At 45.6% G+C, this 16,475-nt stretch overlaps 1 protein-coding gene across 4 annotated transcripts in view; it reads right to left on the reverse strand.

Moving 5' to 3' along the window:
- Positions 1–15,869, reverse strand: part of BCL2L13 (BCL2 like 13) — a 69,176-nt gene extending 53,307 nt beyond the window's left edge. Inside the window, exons 1-2 of one of the 4 annotated variants that reach the window (XM_068559673.1) lie at positions 15,700–15,866; positions 5,484–5,654 (exon numbers count right to left, since the gene is read on the reverse strand). In XM_068559673.1, the coding sequence (XP_068415774.1) occupies positions 5,484–5,604 (121 nt within the window). In that variant the 5' untranslated portion in view covers positions 5,605–5,654; positions 15,700–15,866. Of the gene's footprint in view, positions 1–5,483; positions 5,655–5,859; positions 5,881–15,699 lie in introns of those variants that run through there. The other 3 variants (XM_068559670.1, XM_068559671.1, XM_068559674.1) reach the window with 3 other exon arrangements.
- Positions 15,870–16,475: the final 606 nt, after the last annotated feature.

Here is a 16,475-nt window from a genome sequence, read left to right on the forward strand (position 1 = left end):
AATTGTGGCTCACGGGCCCAGTTGCTCCGTGGCATGTGGGATCTTCCCAGACCAGGGCTCGAACCCGTGTCCCCTGCATTGGCAGGCAGACTCTCAACCACTGCGCCACGAGGGAAGCCCCGATGGAAGATTTTTAATCACAGTTTCAATTTCAGTGCTTGTGATTCGTCTGTTTGTATTTTCTATTTCTTCCTGGTTCAGTCTCAGAAGGTTGTGCTTTTCTAAAAATTTGTCCACTTCTTCCAAGTTGCCCATTTTATTGGCATATAGTTGCCTGTAGTAATCTCTCATGATCCTTTGTATTTCTGCCGTGTCAGTTGTTACTTCTCCTTTTTCATTTCTAATTCTGTTGAATTGAGTCTTCTCCCTTTTTATCTTGATGAGTCTGGCTAATGGTTTATCAATTTTGTTTATCCTCTCAAAGAACGAGCTTTTAGTTTTATTGCTCTTTGCTACTGTTTCCTTCATTTCTTTTTCATTTATTTATGATCTGATTTTTATGATTTCTTTCCTCCTGCTAACTTTGTCTTTGTTGTTGTTGTTCTTCTTCCTCTAATTGCTTTAGGTGTAAGGTTAGGTTGTTTATTTGAGATTTTTCTTGCTTCTTGAGAAAGGATTGTATTGCTATAAACTTCCCTCTTAGAACTGCTTTCGCTGCATCCCATAGGTTTTGGGTAGTTGTGTTTTCATTGTCATTTGTTTCTAGGTATTTTTCTGATTTCCTCTTTGATTTCTTCGGTGATCTCTTGGTTATTTAGTAGTGTATTGTTTAGCCTCTGTGTGTTTGTATTTTTTACAGTTTATTTCCTGTAACTGATATCTACTCTCATAGCGTTGTGGTTGGAAAAGATCTTGATATGATTTCAGCTTTCTAAAATTTACCAAGGCTTGATTTGTGACCCAAGATATGGTCTATCCTGGAGAATGTTCCATGAGCACTTGAGAAGGAAGTGTATTCTGTTGTTTTTGGATGGAATGTCCTATAAATATCAATTAAGTCCATCTTGTTTAATGTGTCATTTAAAGTTTGTGTCTCCTTATTTATTTTCATTTTGGATGATCTGTCCATTGGTGAAAGTGGGGTGTTAAAGTCCCCTACTATTATCATGTTACTGTCTATTTCCCCCTTTATGGCTGTTAGCATTTGCCTTATGTATTGAGGTGCTCCTGTATTGGGTGCAAAAATATTTACAATTGTTAAATCTTCTTCTTGGATTGATCCCTTGATCATTTGTAGTGTCCTTCTTTGTCTCTTGTAATAGTCTTTCTTTTAAAGTCTATTTTGTCTGACATGAGAATTACTACTCCACCTTTCTTTTGATTTCCATTTGCATGGAGTATCTTTTTTTTTTCCATCCCCTCACTTTTAGTCTGTATGTGTCCCTAGGTCTGAAGTGGGTCTCTTGCAGACAGCTTATATACTGGTCTTGTTTTTATATCCATTCAGCCAGTCTACGTCTTTTGGTTGGAGCATTTAATCCATTTACATTTAAAGTAATTATCAATATGTATGTTCCTATTACCATTTTCTTAATTGTTTTGGGTTTTTAAAAAAAATCTATTTATTGGGCTTCCCTGGTGGCGCAGTGGTTGAGAATCTGCCTGCCAATGCGGGGGACACGGGTTCGAGCCCTGGTCCGGGAAGATCCCACGTGCCGCGGAGCGGCTGGGCCCGTGAGCCGCAATTGCTGAGCCTGCGCGTCTGGAGCCTGTGCTCCGCAACGAGAGAGGCCGCGACGGCGAGAGGCCCGCGCACCGCGATGAAGAGTGGCCCCCGCTTGCCACAACTAGAGAAAGCCCTCGCACAGAAACCAAGACCCAACACAGCCATAAATAAATAAATAAATAAAAATTAATTTAAAAAAAATTAAAAACAAAAAAAGAGTGTAAAAATCTATTTATTTATTTTATTTATGCCTGTGTTGGGTCTTCGTTTCTGTGCGAGGGCTTTCTCTAGCCGTGGCAAGCGGAGGCCACTCTTCATCGCGGTGCACGGGCCTCTCTCTATCGCGGCCTCTCTCGTTGCGGAGCACAGGCACCAGACGCGCAGGCTCAGTAATTGCGGCTCACGGGCCCAGCCGCTCCGCGGCACGTGGGATCTTCCCGGACCAGGGCTCGAACCCGTGTCCCCCGCATTGGCAGGCAGATTCTCAACCACTGCACCACCAGGGAAGCCCCTGGGTTTGTTTTTATAGGTCTTTTCCTTCTCTTGTTTTTCCTGCCTAGAGAAGTTCCTTTCACATTTGTTGTAAAGCTGGTTTGGTGGTGCTGAATTCTCTTAACTTTTGCTTATCTGTAAAGGTTTTAATTTCTCCACTGAATCTGAATGAGATCCTTCCTGGGTAGAGTAATCTTGGTTGTAGGTCTTTTCCCTTTCATCACTTTAACTATGTCCCGCCGCTCCCTTCTGGCTTGCAGAGTTTCTGCTGAAAGATCAGCTGTTAACCTCATGGGGATTCCCTTGTATGTTACTTGTTGCTTTTCCTTTGCTGCTTTTAATACTTTTTCTTTGTATTTAATTTTTGATAGCTTGATTAATAATATGTGTCTCCGTGTGTTTCTCTTTGCATTTATCCTGTATGGTACTCTCTGTGCTTCCTGGACTTGACTATGTCCTTTCCCACGTTAGGGAAGTTTTCAACTATAATCTCTTCAAATATTTTCTCAGACCCTTTCTTTTTCTCTTCTTCTTCTGGGACCCCTATAAAATTCGAATGTTGGTGCGTCTAATGTTGTCCCAGAGATCTCTGAGAATGTCCTCAATTGTTTTCACTCTTTTTTCTTTACTCTGCTCCCTGGCAGGTATTTCCACCATTTTATCTTCCAGCTCACTTATCTGCTCTTCTGCCTCAGTTATTCTGTTATTGATTCCTTCTAGAGTGTTTTTAATTTCAGTAATTGTGTTGTTCATCACTGTTTGTTTGCTCTTTAGTTCTTCTACATCCTTGTTACATTTTTGTTGTATTTTCTGCATTCTGTTTCTGAGATTTTGGATCATCTTTACTATCATTACTCTGAATTATTTTTCAGGTAGGTTGCCTAGTTCGTCTTCATTTATTTGGTGTTGTAGGTTTTTAACCTTGCTCCTTCGTCTGTAACATATTTTTTTGTCATTTCATTTTTGTTTTTGACGATTGGTGCTGTATTCCTGTCTTACTGGTTGTTTGGCCTGAGACATCCAGCACTGGGGTTTGCAGGCAGTTGGACAGAGCTGGGTCTTGGTGCTGAGATGAGGACCTCCAGGAGGCCTCACTCCGACTGATATTCCCTGGGGTCTGAGGTTCTCTGTTAGTCCAGCGGTTTGGACTCGGAGCTCCCACCACAGGAGCTTGGGCCTGATATCTGGCCTGGGAACCAAGATCCTACAAGCTGCATGGTGCAAAAAAGAAAAAAAAAACGGAAGAAAGACAAAAAGGAGCAGTACAATATCAAAAAATAAAAAACAAAATAAAATTAGTACGATAAAAAATGTATTAGGAAAAATAAAACTATAACTGAAACAACTGCAATAAGGTAAAATAAAACCACAGCAGAAAAAAAAAAAAAAAAGAAAAAAAAAGTGCCTTGGCCTTGGGGAGGGAGTTTATGTGGGGCGTGGAACTTAGGCAGGGCTGGGGTTTAGGGTGGGGCGGGACTTAGGCAGGGCGACCTTAAGTGTGGGGCAGCGCTTCTGCTTAGGACCTGCCCGGAAGGGGAGCGGCAGCACGTGGAAAGGAGGGCCTCTGGAGTGTGGGGTTCTGGAGTCTGGAAGTAGGGCCCTGAGTGAGCGTGTGTGGGTGGGGCTTCGGCCCAGCACATTGGAGGGGGTCTCGGAGGGGGTCTCCGAGTGTAGAGGTGGGGCCCTGGCTGGGGGTGCAGGGGCGGGGCTTGGGCCCTGCACGGCAGGAGGGAGGCTCCGAGGGCAGAGGATTAGGCCGGGAGCCCAACAGGCTCCCCGGTGCCTAGGTGGACAGGGAAAGCGCTGGCCCCGTTCCCGTCCGTTCCTTCGTGCCCCTCCCCCACCGTCTCCCCCAGGGTCTCTCCGGTCGCCGCTGGACCCCTAACTGTGGGTGGGTCCCGCTGGGTGTAGGAACTCCTCCCCTCCCCCAGCCGCCCCCAGGGGTGCCAGTCCCAGAGGTCCGGCCTTTACTTTTGCTCCCCCTTACCTCGCTCCCACTCCCTCAGGACCTGCGTGGCTGGAGGGGGCCTCGGTGGGCAGAGGATCAGGCCAGGGATCTCAGCAGGCTCCCGGGGGTCCAAGTGGACAGGGGAAACCTGGCCACGTCCCCTTTTGATCCTCTGCCCTCCCAATGGTTCCCCAACTTCCCCCTTCAGGCATGGGATCCCTTCCTCTCCCCCAGCCGCCCCTCAGGGGCTCCTGTCCCACCCGGCCTCCACTTCTGCTTCCCCTTCACTCCCCCTACGCCCACGTCCTCCCCAGTCGCTGGGGGTTCCTCCTGTCCCCTTAGGTGTCCGTGGTCCCCCACTGGTGCCTGGTGGGTGCCCTAGTCGTGAGGAGACGCTAATTCCGCGTCGTCCTAGTACCAACACTACCCTTTCTTGAGCTAAAACAGCAGCAGGTAAATGAGAACTACCTCCATGGCTGCAGCAAAAATCTATGCGTAAGAATATTTAAGATGATGATGTTGCATCTTAATGAAGATTAATTCAGCCTCTAGTAACTGTTTTAAACTTCGTTTGGCAAGTTATTTAAAGAAGGATATATACAACTTCGCAATACAAAGAACTGTGCTAAAAAACTCTCGAAGTCTGATAGACTGTTTACATCTAATATCCCTATTACTATATATAAAATAAACAACAAGGACCTACTGTATAGCACAGGGAACTATACTCAATGTCTTGCAATAACCGATAATGGAAAAGAATCTGAAAAAGAATATATATGTATAACTGAATCACTTTGCCGTACACCTGAAACTAACACAAGATTGTAAATCAACTATACTTCAGTTAGAAAAGAAACCCTAATACCCTTGAAAAAAGGTAACTTGAGGAACTTAATGTGTTATAACCTTTAAAAATAACCATATAATTCTAATCTATGGCTTGTTGCGTATGAAATCTCTAAAGGCAGATGGGTTTCTGTTTATTTACGTGTACTCAGTGCATTTTTCCCTGTATCAGCGGCAATCATTTAAAATGTGGAGCTCTTGGGAATTCCCTGGCGGTCCAGTGGTTAGGACTCCACGCTTCCACCGCAGGGGCCACGGGTTCGACCCCTGGTCAGGGAACTGAGATCCCGCAAGCCACATGGTACGGCCAAACAACACATAAGCAAACTAAAATATTGAGCTCTTGAAATACGTTAAAAGTCATGCTTGGGGATGGGAAGGGGTGGAGTGGCTCTTATTCTTTAAGAGCCTATTAGTCTTATTCAATCTTATAACCAGAGCTGTAAGTTACTTCGGTACGTGTAACTTTGCGCACCCATGAAGTAATTATTACTACTTAATACAACCTCCACAAGCCAAAGACAATACCTTGGGGTGAGGAAAGATGTCGCTCCCGCAGCTGCCCCAGAGAGAGTGGTCCCAAGTAGCTGAGGACAACATACTTTGTTTCACAGTGAAATCCTAGAGGCACAGTAGTAGAGGACGCCATGGAGTCGGCTGGCAGAGCTCCGGAAAGGTCCACTCACAGATGTGTAAAACCTAAACACATAAAAGTACGTTTTCAGTTCAAAGTTTATTACAGGGGCTTCCCTGGAGACACAGTGGTTACGCATCCGCCTGCCAATGCAGGGGACATGGGTTCGAGCCCTGGTCCGGGAAGATCCTACGTGCCGCGGAGCAACTGAGCCCGTGCGCCGCAACTACGGAGCCTGTGCTCTAGAGCTCGTGAGCCGCAACTACTTACTGAGCCCACGTGCCACAACTCCTGAAGCCCGCACGCCTCGAGCCCGTGGTCTGCAACAAGAGAAGTTACCGCAATGAGAAGCCCGCGCACCACGACGAACAGTAGCCCCCGCTCGCCACAACTAGAGAAAGCCCATGCATAGCAACGAAGACCCAACGCAGCCAAAAATAAGAAATAAAAATAATAAAGTTCCCTTAAAAAAAAAAAAAAAAAAAAAAAGCAAATTTCCCTTTCTACCTCTCCCTAGTTACTCTATTTTCACCTATGTGGCAAAAACACTAGCTCTGCCCTCTCTTTACCCTCCCCCACCAGCCAGTATATGTTCTCTTATTTCCTTTACTAATAAAGCCTACTAAATTTCAGCTACGTCCATGTCCACACAGCTGCAAACAACATTTCCCTGTTTCCTTTACAGGTTAGTGTGCTACAAGATTAGTCTGAGCCTGAGGAATAAGAGAAGTTACATGTGCAATGTGTGTGTGTGGGGGTCTCTCCTCGAAGACTTCCTCTTTCCTCCTCTCTGGGTTTGAAACGTGCATACGGCAGACACCTCACTCTGACATGCAAACAAGGACACCGCTGCTGGGGACAGCACAAGACAAAAGGGACCTGGGTCCCTGAATGACCCCATGGAGCAGAGCTGCCCTGCCCGCCTTGACCACTTGCCTCTGACTCCTAGTCAAGCCACTGTATTCTGAATCTCTTCGATAGTTACTTTAACTTGTACCCTAATCAATGCAAGTACAATTCACTTCTCCATGTGGACTTAACAGCTGTTTTACATACCAGGTACCCCCCTTTTTAAAAGACATACTCTCTTAGAAACTTTCAAATATGCAAGGCAGAATTACATACTACAGTAACCAGGCTGTACATTACATCCCCAGGACTTATTTATTTCACAATCAGAAGTTTGTACCTTTTGACCCTTACTGTGTACCTTAACAGTTGTTTCAAACCAAAATGTCTTATTAAGAAGTTTCCAAAGAATTGGTTTCTACTTAAAACAACGATACAGACTGTTTTAAGATCTTAAGAAATATCTGTGCATTGGGCACAAAGGCTTAAGATCAATTGCCTGCCCTCAGGAGTCTTCTATCAAGTAGAGGAAAACAAAAGCATAGAAACAAATAAGAACAATAAAACTCTATGATACGAGTCAGTATCCATGAGTTGGAGGGGCAACCCAAAACAAGGAACAGGTAAGTCTCTCGGGAGAAAGAAAAAAAGAAGTGGAAATCAGGAAAGAAGGTAAAATCGGAGCAGATCTTGGAACGTGAGTAGTCACTAACTGAACCAGCTGGGGAATGGGACGAGGTGAACTTTAGATGTCAAGTAGACCAGGAAAAGGCACAGAAGTGTTTTGGAAGAGCAGGGAACAACGCAAAAATTAAGCATTTGACATGGCAAAGTCCTATGATACAAGGAGGATGGGGCTCAGCAGTAGTCAGCATTTGGCCTGCCTCGTATGCTACAGGATGCTTGGAAGCTCGGGTTTTATTCTGTAAGCTGGAAAATTATTTTAACCATGCCTATTAACGAACTCCCAGAACTGTATGCAAATTCTGTGTGCATAAGCATTTTTTCTGGAGGGGAAAAAAACACTCAATTTCTTTCGGTAGCCTGTCAGATTAGATCATGATGCAAAAGAACGCTAGGAACTCTGTAGAACACCAGTAGGAATCACTGAAGGGTTTTAAGCAAGAGAAGCACATGAACAGATTATATTCCAGAAAAATCATCCTGGAGGCAGTGTGGAAGACAGAACGGAGACTGGAGAAAAGAACACAAGTTAGGGTACTATTGGAAAAATCTAAACAAGAGATGTATGAAGGCATGACCGAGAGCAGGGACGCAGGAAAGGAGAAGGGGATGGGATAGGGAAAAATATGAAGAGTTCAAAGATGTGTTCACAACTCCATGACAGTTGCCAGGCAGCTGTACGGAAAGTGGTGCCGCTCCTACTTCTCAAATCAGATAAAAACAGGAAGAGCTGGTTTGGGGGAGAAGGATAACAAGTTCACGTGGGGGCATACTGAGTTGTAAAATGCCCACAGCCATCCAGGTGGAAATGAACGAAACGGCAGACATACAGGTCTTCAACTCAGAAAGAGGTCTGCACTGGAGATAGAAAGCTGTGGTCTGCACAGAGGCGGGTCTACGGCACCACCTAAGGAGAGTGGATGGAGAGCAGCGACGTCCAAGGGGAAGGACGCGCCAAAGCTTCCAGGAGGTGGGAGAAGGGGTGGCTTGGTTTGAAAAAGCATATTCATACTTGGAAAAGCAAACATTACCTACTGTTTTCAGATTATAAGGTATAGAAAATAAATCTGAGTAAACCTTCAATCTTCTTTGTATCACTGACTCTCAGTGAGAGGATGGGAGGGAAGAATCACATACCCACCGCCCCAACCCCAAGCACCACCAGAAGAGGAGCCAGAGATTTTTATTTATCAAAGGGAAAAAGCGTTTTTAAAAAACATGTTGAGAAACACTGGTTTAATCTGAAAAACAAACCCAATTAGAATTCAAGGCAAAACTACCATTTCAGGGGTGACCAAAAAGATGAGAAGCTGGCAGAGGAGCCCACTAAGGTCTGCAGTGGACAGTCAGAAAGGCATAAAGGGGACAGGAGGGTGTGCTCAGAGTCAGGGGAGGCGCTTCGGGAAGAAGGCAGTACAAACAACACACCAAAAAAAATGCAACGTCAGGATGATGGCCCCGACAGGATGGGTTGATCTGACTGGCAGGGCAACGGCAGAGGCCAGGGACGTGATGAGCGAATGGAGGACTTCCCTGGTGGCGCAGTGGTTAAGAATCCACCTGCCAATGCAGGGGACACGGGTTCAAGCCCTGGTCCGGGAAGATCCCACATGTCATGGAGCAACTAAGCCCGTGCGCCACAACTACTGAGCCTGCGCTCTAGAGCCCGCAAGCCACAACTACTGAGCCCACATGCCACAACTACTGAGCCCGCCTGCCTAGAGCCTGTGCTCCACAACAAGAGAAGCCACTGCAATGAGAAGCCCGTGCACGGAAACAAAGAGTGGCCCTCGCTCGCTGCAACTAGACAAAGCCCGCGTGCGGCAATGAAGACCCAACGCAGCCAAAAATAAAATATAAATAAATAATTAAAAATAAAAAAGAAGAAATGAGCAGAAAAGAAAAAAAAGAGTGAATGGAAAGTGAATCAGTAGAGAAAATGGGTTTTAGTCTATTTCATGGTTTGAAGGGAAGACAAGAATGGAGGCTGGGGAGAGAGACAAATGGTCTGAGAGTTCATTAATTTTGTTTTGTTTTATATACAATGAAAGAGACTTAAGCACGTTTACATTCAGTGGAGGAGCCAATGAGATATAAATAGAGAGCAAGGAATAAATTATTAAGTTCCAAAAGAGAGAACAGAGCAAATCAGTAACAAAATTTAACATATAAAAAGTCTCAGAATTTTTTGGTAACAGGAAAAAAGAAGTACTCATCTTCTGAATAATGCTTTATATTTTAAAAAATTGATGTTCTAGAATTTGTTATAATCAAATTTCTTGTATTTATCCATGCACCCCAATGTTGACTGCAGTACTATTTACAGTAGCCAAGACATGGAAACAACCTAAATGTCCACTGATAGATGAATGGATAAAGAAGATGTGGTGGTAATAAATAATGCCATTTGCAGCAATATGGATGGACCTAGAGATTATCATACTAAGCGAAGTAAGTCAGAAAGAGAAAGACAAATACCATATGATATCACTTACATGTGGAATCAAAAACAGGACACAAATGAACCCATCTACAAACAGAAACAGACTCACAAACATAGAAAACAGACTTGTGGTTGCCAAGGGTGAGGGGGTGGGGGAGGAGGGATGGATTGGGAGCTTGGGGTTGGGAGATGCAAACTATAATATCAAGGATGGATAAACAACAAGGTCCTACTGTTTAGCACAGGGAACCATAAACAATTTCCCATGATAAACCATAATGGAAAAAAATATGAAAAAGAATGTGTGTGTATATATATATATATATATATATATATGTGTGTGTATAACAATCACTTTGCTGTACAGCAGAAATTAACAGAACATTGGGAATTCCTTGGCGGTCCAGTGGTTAGGACTCGGCGCTTTCACCGCCGTGGCCCAGGTTCAATCACTGGGTTGGGGAATTAAGATCCCACAAGCCTCGCAGCCAAAAAAAAAAGAAAAAGAAATTAACATAACATTGTAAATCAACTATATTTCAATAAAATAAAAATTTTAAAACATTTCTTGTATTTATCAAAAAAAAAATCCATATCTCTTAAGACAGTTTCAGTTACACACCAACCCAGATGCTACAGACAAAGCATAGTTCACCAAGTTTCCAAACTGGATTTTTTAACCTAGTGCTCTTCAAATTTTCTTACAAATCCCTATTGACTAACCATAAATACCATCTTTTTTTTTTTTTTTGGCCGTGTTAGGTCTTCATTGCTGCACACTGGCTTTCTCTAGTTGCAGCGAGCGGGGGCTACTCTTCATTGCGGTGCGCGGGCTTCTCATTGCGGTGGCTTCTCTTGTTGCAGAGCACGGGCTTCAGTAGTTGTGGCACGTGGGCTTAGTTGCTCCGCGGCATGTGAGATCTTCCCGGACCAGGGCTCGAACCCCTGTCCCCTGCACTGGCAGGCGGATTGTTAACCACTGTGCCACCAGGGAAATGCCATTTTAATCATGGATTTCATAATTCTCCACTGTAAAGTCCTCAGCTCTAGTACACGTTACTGTCCATACGTCCACACAGTTGGTGACTGCTTCCATGACACTCAACCATTCTCAATGACTCACACTAACGGAGAAGCTGACCATACACACTTCCATCATTTAAGTTTAGTGCGTGGTCTTTAGGCTTCAAGTTTATCTCTGCCGTTCCAGTCATAAACAAACCAGACCCGCAAGACAAAACGTCCTTCCAACTCCTCTAACTTCGCCTGAGCTGCCAGTTTACAGCAGTGAAGCAGCTCGTGCAGGCCTGTGTTCAGGTGATGGGGCAGGCAGACCTCAGAAACACTACTATGTGTCTACAACACAGGGAATATAGCCAGTATTTTATGATAGCTATAAATGAACTATAACCTTTAAAAACTGTGAATCACTATGTTGTACAACTGTAACATACAACACTGTACATCAACTATACTTCAATTAAAAATAAATAAACAGAAAGAAATGCTATCATAGGTCTTGTGCATTTGTATTAAATTACAATTTCTCAAAGGCACTGAAAATATGCCAAGTGTGAACTCTGCAGCACTGCTGCAGGGTATTCTGGGGAGAGAGGGCATCACTCCCTCTGCAGGCTCTGTGGCGACTAATCTGCATGTTGCACAAAGAGCTCTTGCATTTCTATAAGATATCATAAATAAATCACCTCTGCACGAGACCTCTATTTCTGAAGCACTTTTCCACGTGTTGTCACAGTAATCCTCCACACCAGAAGGAAAAGATAACAGTCTCAACTTTGATGGAAAAACAAGAATAGACAATTTATTTGCCCAAAATCATAACAGCTAGTTAACAGTGCAACCATTTAGTTGAGAACATCCTCTTCCGTTCCGAACTCTTAGGCCTTAATTGTATTCATTCAATGCACATCTCCTGCAAGCCAGGCAACGTGCTGGGTGAGAGGAACACAGAGGTGGAAATACTAACACTAATGATAACAGGAAAAAATGGTAGAAAAACAAGGCAATTTCCCAAATATCAGACACCCACAATACCGAAAGAAGCAAATTTGTCAATTTTGAGAATGGGACGGGGGGGCAAAAAGGAAAAAGACAGGTTAAAGAAAAAGTAAATACAATCTGAGACCACCACCCAGAGCTTTCCTGGAAGCAGGGGACCATGCTCAGGTCCACCCCACTAGTTACTCACCAACCAGAGGACATTTCATGCCTACGACAGCTCAAGCTTCCTTTTAAATGATGAAAAAGACATAGCTACTTTTACTCTTTAAATTTTATCTAGAACCCTTTAGAATTCAAATTATGTATAAGTGTTCTTGGTATCAAGAAGTGATTAAATACAAGAGTGACCTTCAATATAAAAACTCCTGCTTTTTACACAATTCTAACAACCTACCGAATACAGCTGTGTTACCCACCTGTTTCTTTCTCTGCCTTACACCTTTAATTTGCTCTTCTCTCAAGTTACAGGTAGCTGTCAGCCAGATGCACGGCCTGAGGAAGCTTAGGGTAACTTAATCCTGTGTTTATACATACATTTGGTGGCATCTCCAAAACATCCATGATCCTTCAGTAACAAATGTAATATCCACAATCTTACAATAAATGGTCTGCTTTTTTTAAAACCAGATTTCTATTATGAGTACCAGTGCAAATCCCAGGATGTTAATATAGATAGTACTGTGGGAATTAGGCACATTTTATGAACGGTAACCAGAAGGTATACAGCAACTATTAAATTCTACTTTAAATTCTTATGAAAAGCAAATCTGCAGCAGCATGAGTTTTTTGTAGTTGTTTCCCAACCTTGTCTGATCATAATCATCTTGGCGGCTATTAAAAACAAATTTCTAGCACCCACCTCAGAAATACTAACTTAGAATATCATACCTATGTTCTATTTCTTAACCCCATAGAACCAGAGCAGAAAAATATTACAATCTAACATGATGTAATTAAATTATTTCAGGAAGCTTTGTTTTTAGACTATCTCCTCCCACTAAAATAAAATTGTAATAAGATTGTTAAATACTGCAGTAATGTGGAGTTTAGTAGATATACAATCCCAGTTTACAAAGAGAAAAGTGAAAATCCACAGATAATTCAGTCACAAATGAAAACTCTGGAGTTTTAAGCACTGACAAAGTTTTTGATTCCCAGATCCCAGTCTCCAGACCCACTGGTGGTTTTAGCAAAGAATTTTTAAGCTCCACAAAGTAGCATGAAGTCCAACGACTTTATTTCTTCAATCTGTACTTTATTAGGTCTCATACAATTCTAGGACTTTCTGCAAAAGAAAAGTTACATAATCCTAATTAAAATTGTGAAACTGCAAAAATTTCACTGGGTCCAACTGAGAAATGCAACTAAGCATTTGAAAACTCAGCAGACACTAAATATTTTACTGTACACTATCCCTTTCCAACTGCAATGTGCCTAACTGAAGACGCTAGTTCAATCTTGTGTTAAGGGCCGTCCAAAAATGTTTCCACTCAGCAGTTGGCACTCCAACATAATGTACTTAAAGAGGAGTGCCTCACTCTCACTCTCCCCACAAACACATAGTCTGACTTTCACAGCAAGTAATCAGGCTTCCCATATATGTGTAGATAACGTGCACAAAAGGGAGACATGAAAGTCAATTTCTCTGCTCCACTCCTACGTATGTGCCACAGAGAAATGAAAACACATTGTCTACGCAAAAACGTTCACATGAATGGTCACAGCAGCATTACATATAACAGCCAAACAGTGGAAATAACTGCCCGTCAACTGATGAATTTTAAAAATGTGGTCTATTCATACAATGTGATATTATGTGGCCATAAAAAGGAATGAAATGCCAATACCTGCTACAACATGGAGGTAAAAGCCAGTGACAAAAGACCACATATTGTATAATTCTGTTCATATGAAATATCCAGAACTGGCGGATCTACAGAGAAGTAAAATAGTGGCTGCCTAGGTGGGGGAGTGTGGGAATAAAGAATGACTGCTAATGAGTACGAGGCTTCTTTTGGGAATGATGAAAACTGCAGTGATAGTTGCACACTCTGTGACTACACATGTGAACAACTTAACGGCATCTCAATAAAACGCTCCTAAAAAAAATCAGCAACTCTGAAAATAGCCCCCTTTCTTCAACCCTGTTAACATATATTAATTAAGAACTCTTGGGCTTCCCTGGTGGCGCCGTGCTTAAGAATAGCCTGCCAGTGCAGGGGACACGGGTTCGAGCCCTGGTCCAGGAAGATCCCACATGCCGCGGAGCAACTAAGCCCGTGCGCCACAACTACTGAGCCTGTACTCTAGAGCCCACGAGCCACAACTACTGAGCCCGCGTGCCTAGAGCCTGTGCTCCGCAAGAGAAGCCACCACAATGAGAAGCCCGTGCACCGCAACGAAGAGTAGCCCCCGCTCACCGCAACTAGAGAAAGCCCGCGTGCAGCAACGAAGACCCAACACAGCCATAAATTAATTAATTAATTAATTTAAAAAAAAAAAAAAAACCCCTGGGGGACTTCCCTGGCATCGCAGCGGTTAAGACTCTGCGCTCCCATTGCAGGGCGCCGGGTTCCATCCCTGGTCTGGGAACTAGATCCCGCATGCATGCTGCAACTAAGAAGTCCACGTGCCGCAACTAAGACTCGGCACACCTTAAATAGACAAATAAATAAATATTTAAAAAAAAAAAAAAAAGGAACTCTTGGGAATTCCCTGGCGGTCCAGTGGTTAAGACTGTGCTTCCATGGCAGGGGGCGCGTGTTCCACTCCTGGTCCGGGAACAAATAACCCGCATGCTGCGCAGAGCGGCCAAAAAAAAAAAAAAAAGAACTCTTGGTGACCACTTATTTGGAATAAGATATGCATCAAAATCAAGTTTGAAAAAACAATGATAAAAAGCAGGATGGTGGTACTGTGATTGGTTAAAACTTTTGTTTTGTATGTCTAAAATGTTTCATAAGAGAAACATGTTCTTAAAACAATACTTATTGTTGCAAATCACTTGTCCTAAAAGCTGAGCAAGATATGTAGTAAATATTCACTAACTGACAGGCTAACGAGCACCTTTTCTCTACAAAACGGCTTGGACTCAACCGTCTGTATCCCTCAACTGAACTCAATTACTGGGGTACGGTCCTCCATAAGAAGATCCATCCTTTGAAAAAAAAAATACTGAGAATGGTACCTGACCAATCAGAGTAAAAGAATTTTCAAAGTCCCTAACGGCCTATTATCAAAAGAAGAATATTCCATAGTGGTTTAAATATTTTCAATTTACAGTGTACATTTATTTATCCCACGGTGTACGTGAGGTATAAGCAGTTCACTACCTACACTAACACTTGTTTAATTTTCTGGCAGACTGAAGAAAAGAAGGTACTAGAAGGGTGTGGCAACTCATCCAAGGTCACACAAGTCAGGGCAGAGACCAGCATTCTGGTTTAGACCAAACCTCCCGGGGAAATCGCACTGACAGTTTCGCTGGAGGACTTGCTTGTTTTGCTCCACGTCGTAAAAAAACAGGGGAGGGGGGAGACCGTCAGTTTCGTTAAGAACTTGTACAGAAACGGGGCGCTGGCTGCACGGGTAACCGCGCGCTCGTGCGGGCATCGGGCCGACTCCGCAGGGCGGCGGCCAGGGCCCAGGACCGCGGGCCCGAGGCCCCGGCTCCCAGCGGGGAAGCCCCAGCTCGGAAAGTCCGGGCACGAAGGAGAGACTCTCGGGGTCTCCCTGGGATGGTGGGAGAAAGACCAAAGGAAGAAACGACCTAGCGCGAACCATGCCGCCTCTAAGGGTGGCAAAAACGAACACGTGAAATAGCAACAGCAATGACAGCGGCGTCGGAGCCGCCGGGAGGGGCACCAGGAACCTTGAGGAGAAGCCGCGGCCCGGCCGGCTGGCGGGCACCCAGGCCGCGAGCCCCGCGCACGTACCCCTCGCCCGAGGCCCACGGCCGCTGACCCCGCGCCCGGACACGTCTGAGGAGCAGCGGAACGGCCTCGCGCCCTCAGCCTCTCACTCCCCCCTCTCTCCCGCGTCGGCCTCGGGACGCCTCGGGCGAAGCTGGGAGAGGGCCCGGCGCGGCCTGCCCGCGACCCCGCTCCCCTCACCTGGCCCAGGCCCGTGCCCCCGCAGAGGTGAAAACGCGGCAGCGGGTGCTCCGCACAGGATCCCACGGTGGCGGTGGCGGTAGCAGTGGCGGCGGCAGCTCCGACCCGCGGTCCTAATCTACCGCCGCCGCCATGTTGGCGGGTGAGGTCACCCGGCGTGCTTCCGTCAGCGCCGGCGTCGGGGCGGGGCGCCAGGCGCGCCGCCAGGGGCGGCTCCGCCTACCCGAGAGGAAGCCGGGACCACGGAGTCCCGGAGGCCTCTTTGTGCAGACGTGACCCGGAAGAGCCGCCCTCTCCCGGCCTGCTCTCCTCTTGGGGAGCAGCTCTATGGTTCCGGGCGGCGGCGGCCTTGGACCGCTGGGAAGGAGGCGGACTCGGGCGGGCCCACCGTCGTGGGTGCGGAGGCTGGCGACGCCCGCCGGAGGAGCTGCAGGCGAGCCGGCTGACCGAGCGTGGAGTCCCGGGAGCTGCGGCGCCGCAGCGCTGGGTGGGGGGCTGGGCCTTGAGGGTACGGAGCGGGCGGGGGGGCGGGGGCGCCGTAGCGCCGCGAGGAAAGAGCGCATCTGCAGCGGCCACTGGGAGGCGGTGTGGCGTCTCCACCGCGCCCTGGGGGAGCCGCTGTGTCCGGGCGCCTGATACGGCCGGGCGGAGGAGCCGAAGTCTGCCTGAGGACGAAAGGCCGATGGGCACTGCCTGCTAGTGGGGTCAAGGGTTCTTTCTGGGGTGACGAAGATGTTCTCCGGGTGATTGTGCTGGTGGTTGCGCAGCTTTGTGAA

Source organism: Eschrichtius robustus, chromosome 13, assembly GCF_028021215.1.
Source record: "Eschrichtius robustus isolate mEscRob2 chromosome 13, mEscRob2.pri, whole genome shotgun sequence".
Taxonomy (NCBI): domain Eukaryota; kingdom Metazoa; phylum Chordata; class Mammalia; order Artiodactyla; family Eschrichtiidae; genus Eschrichtius; species Eschrichtius robustus.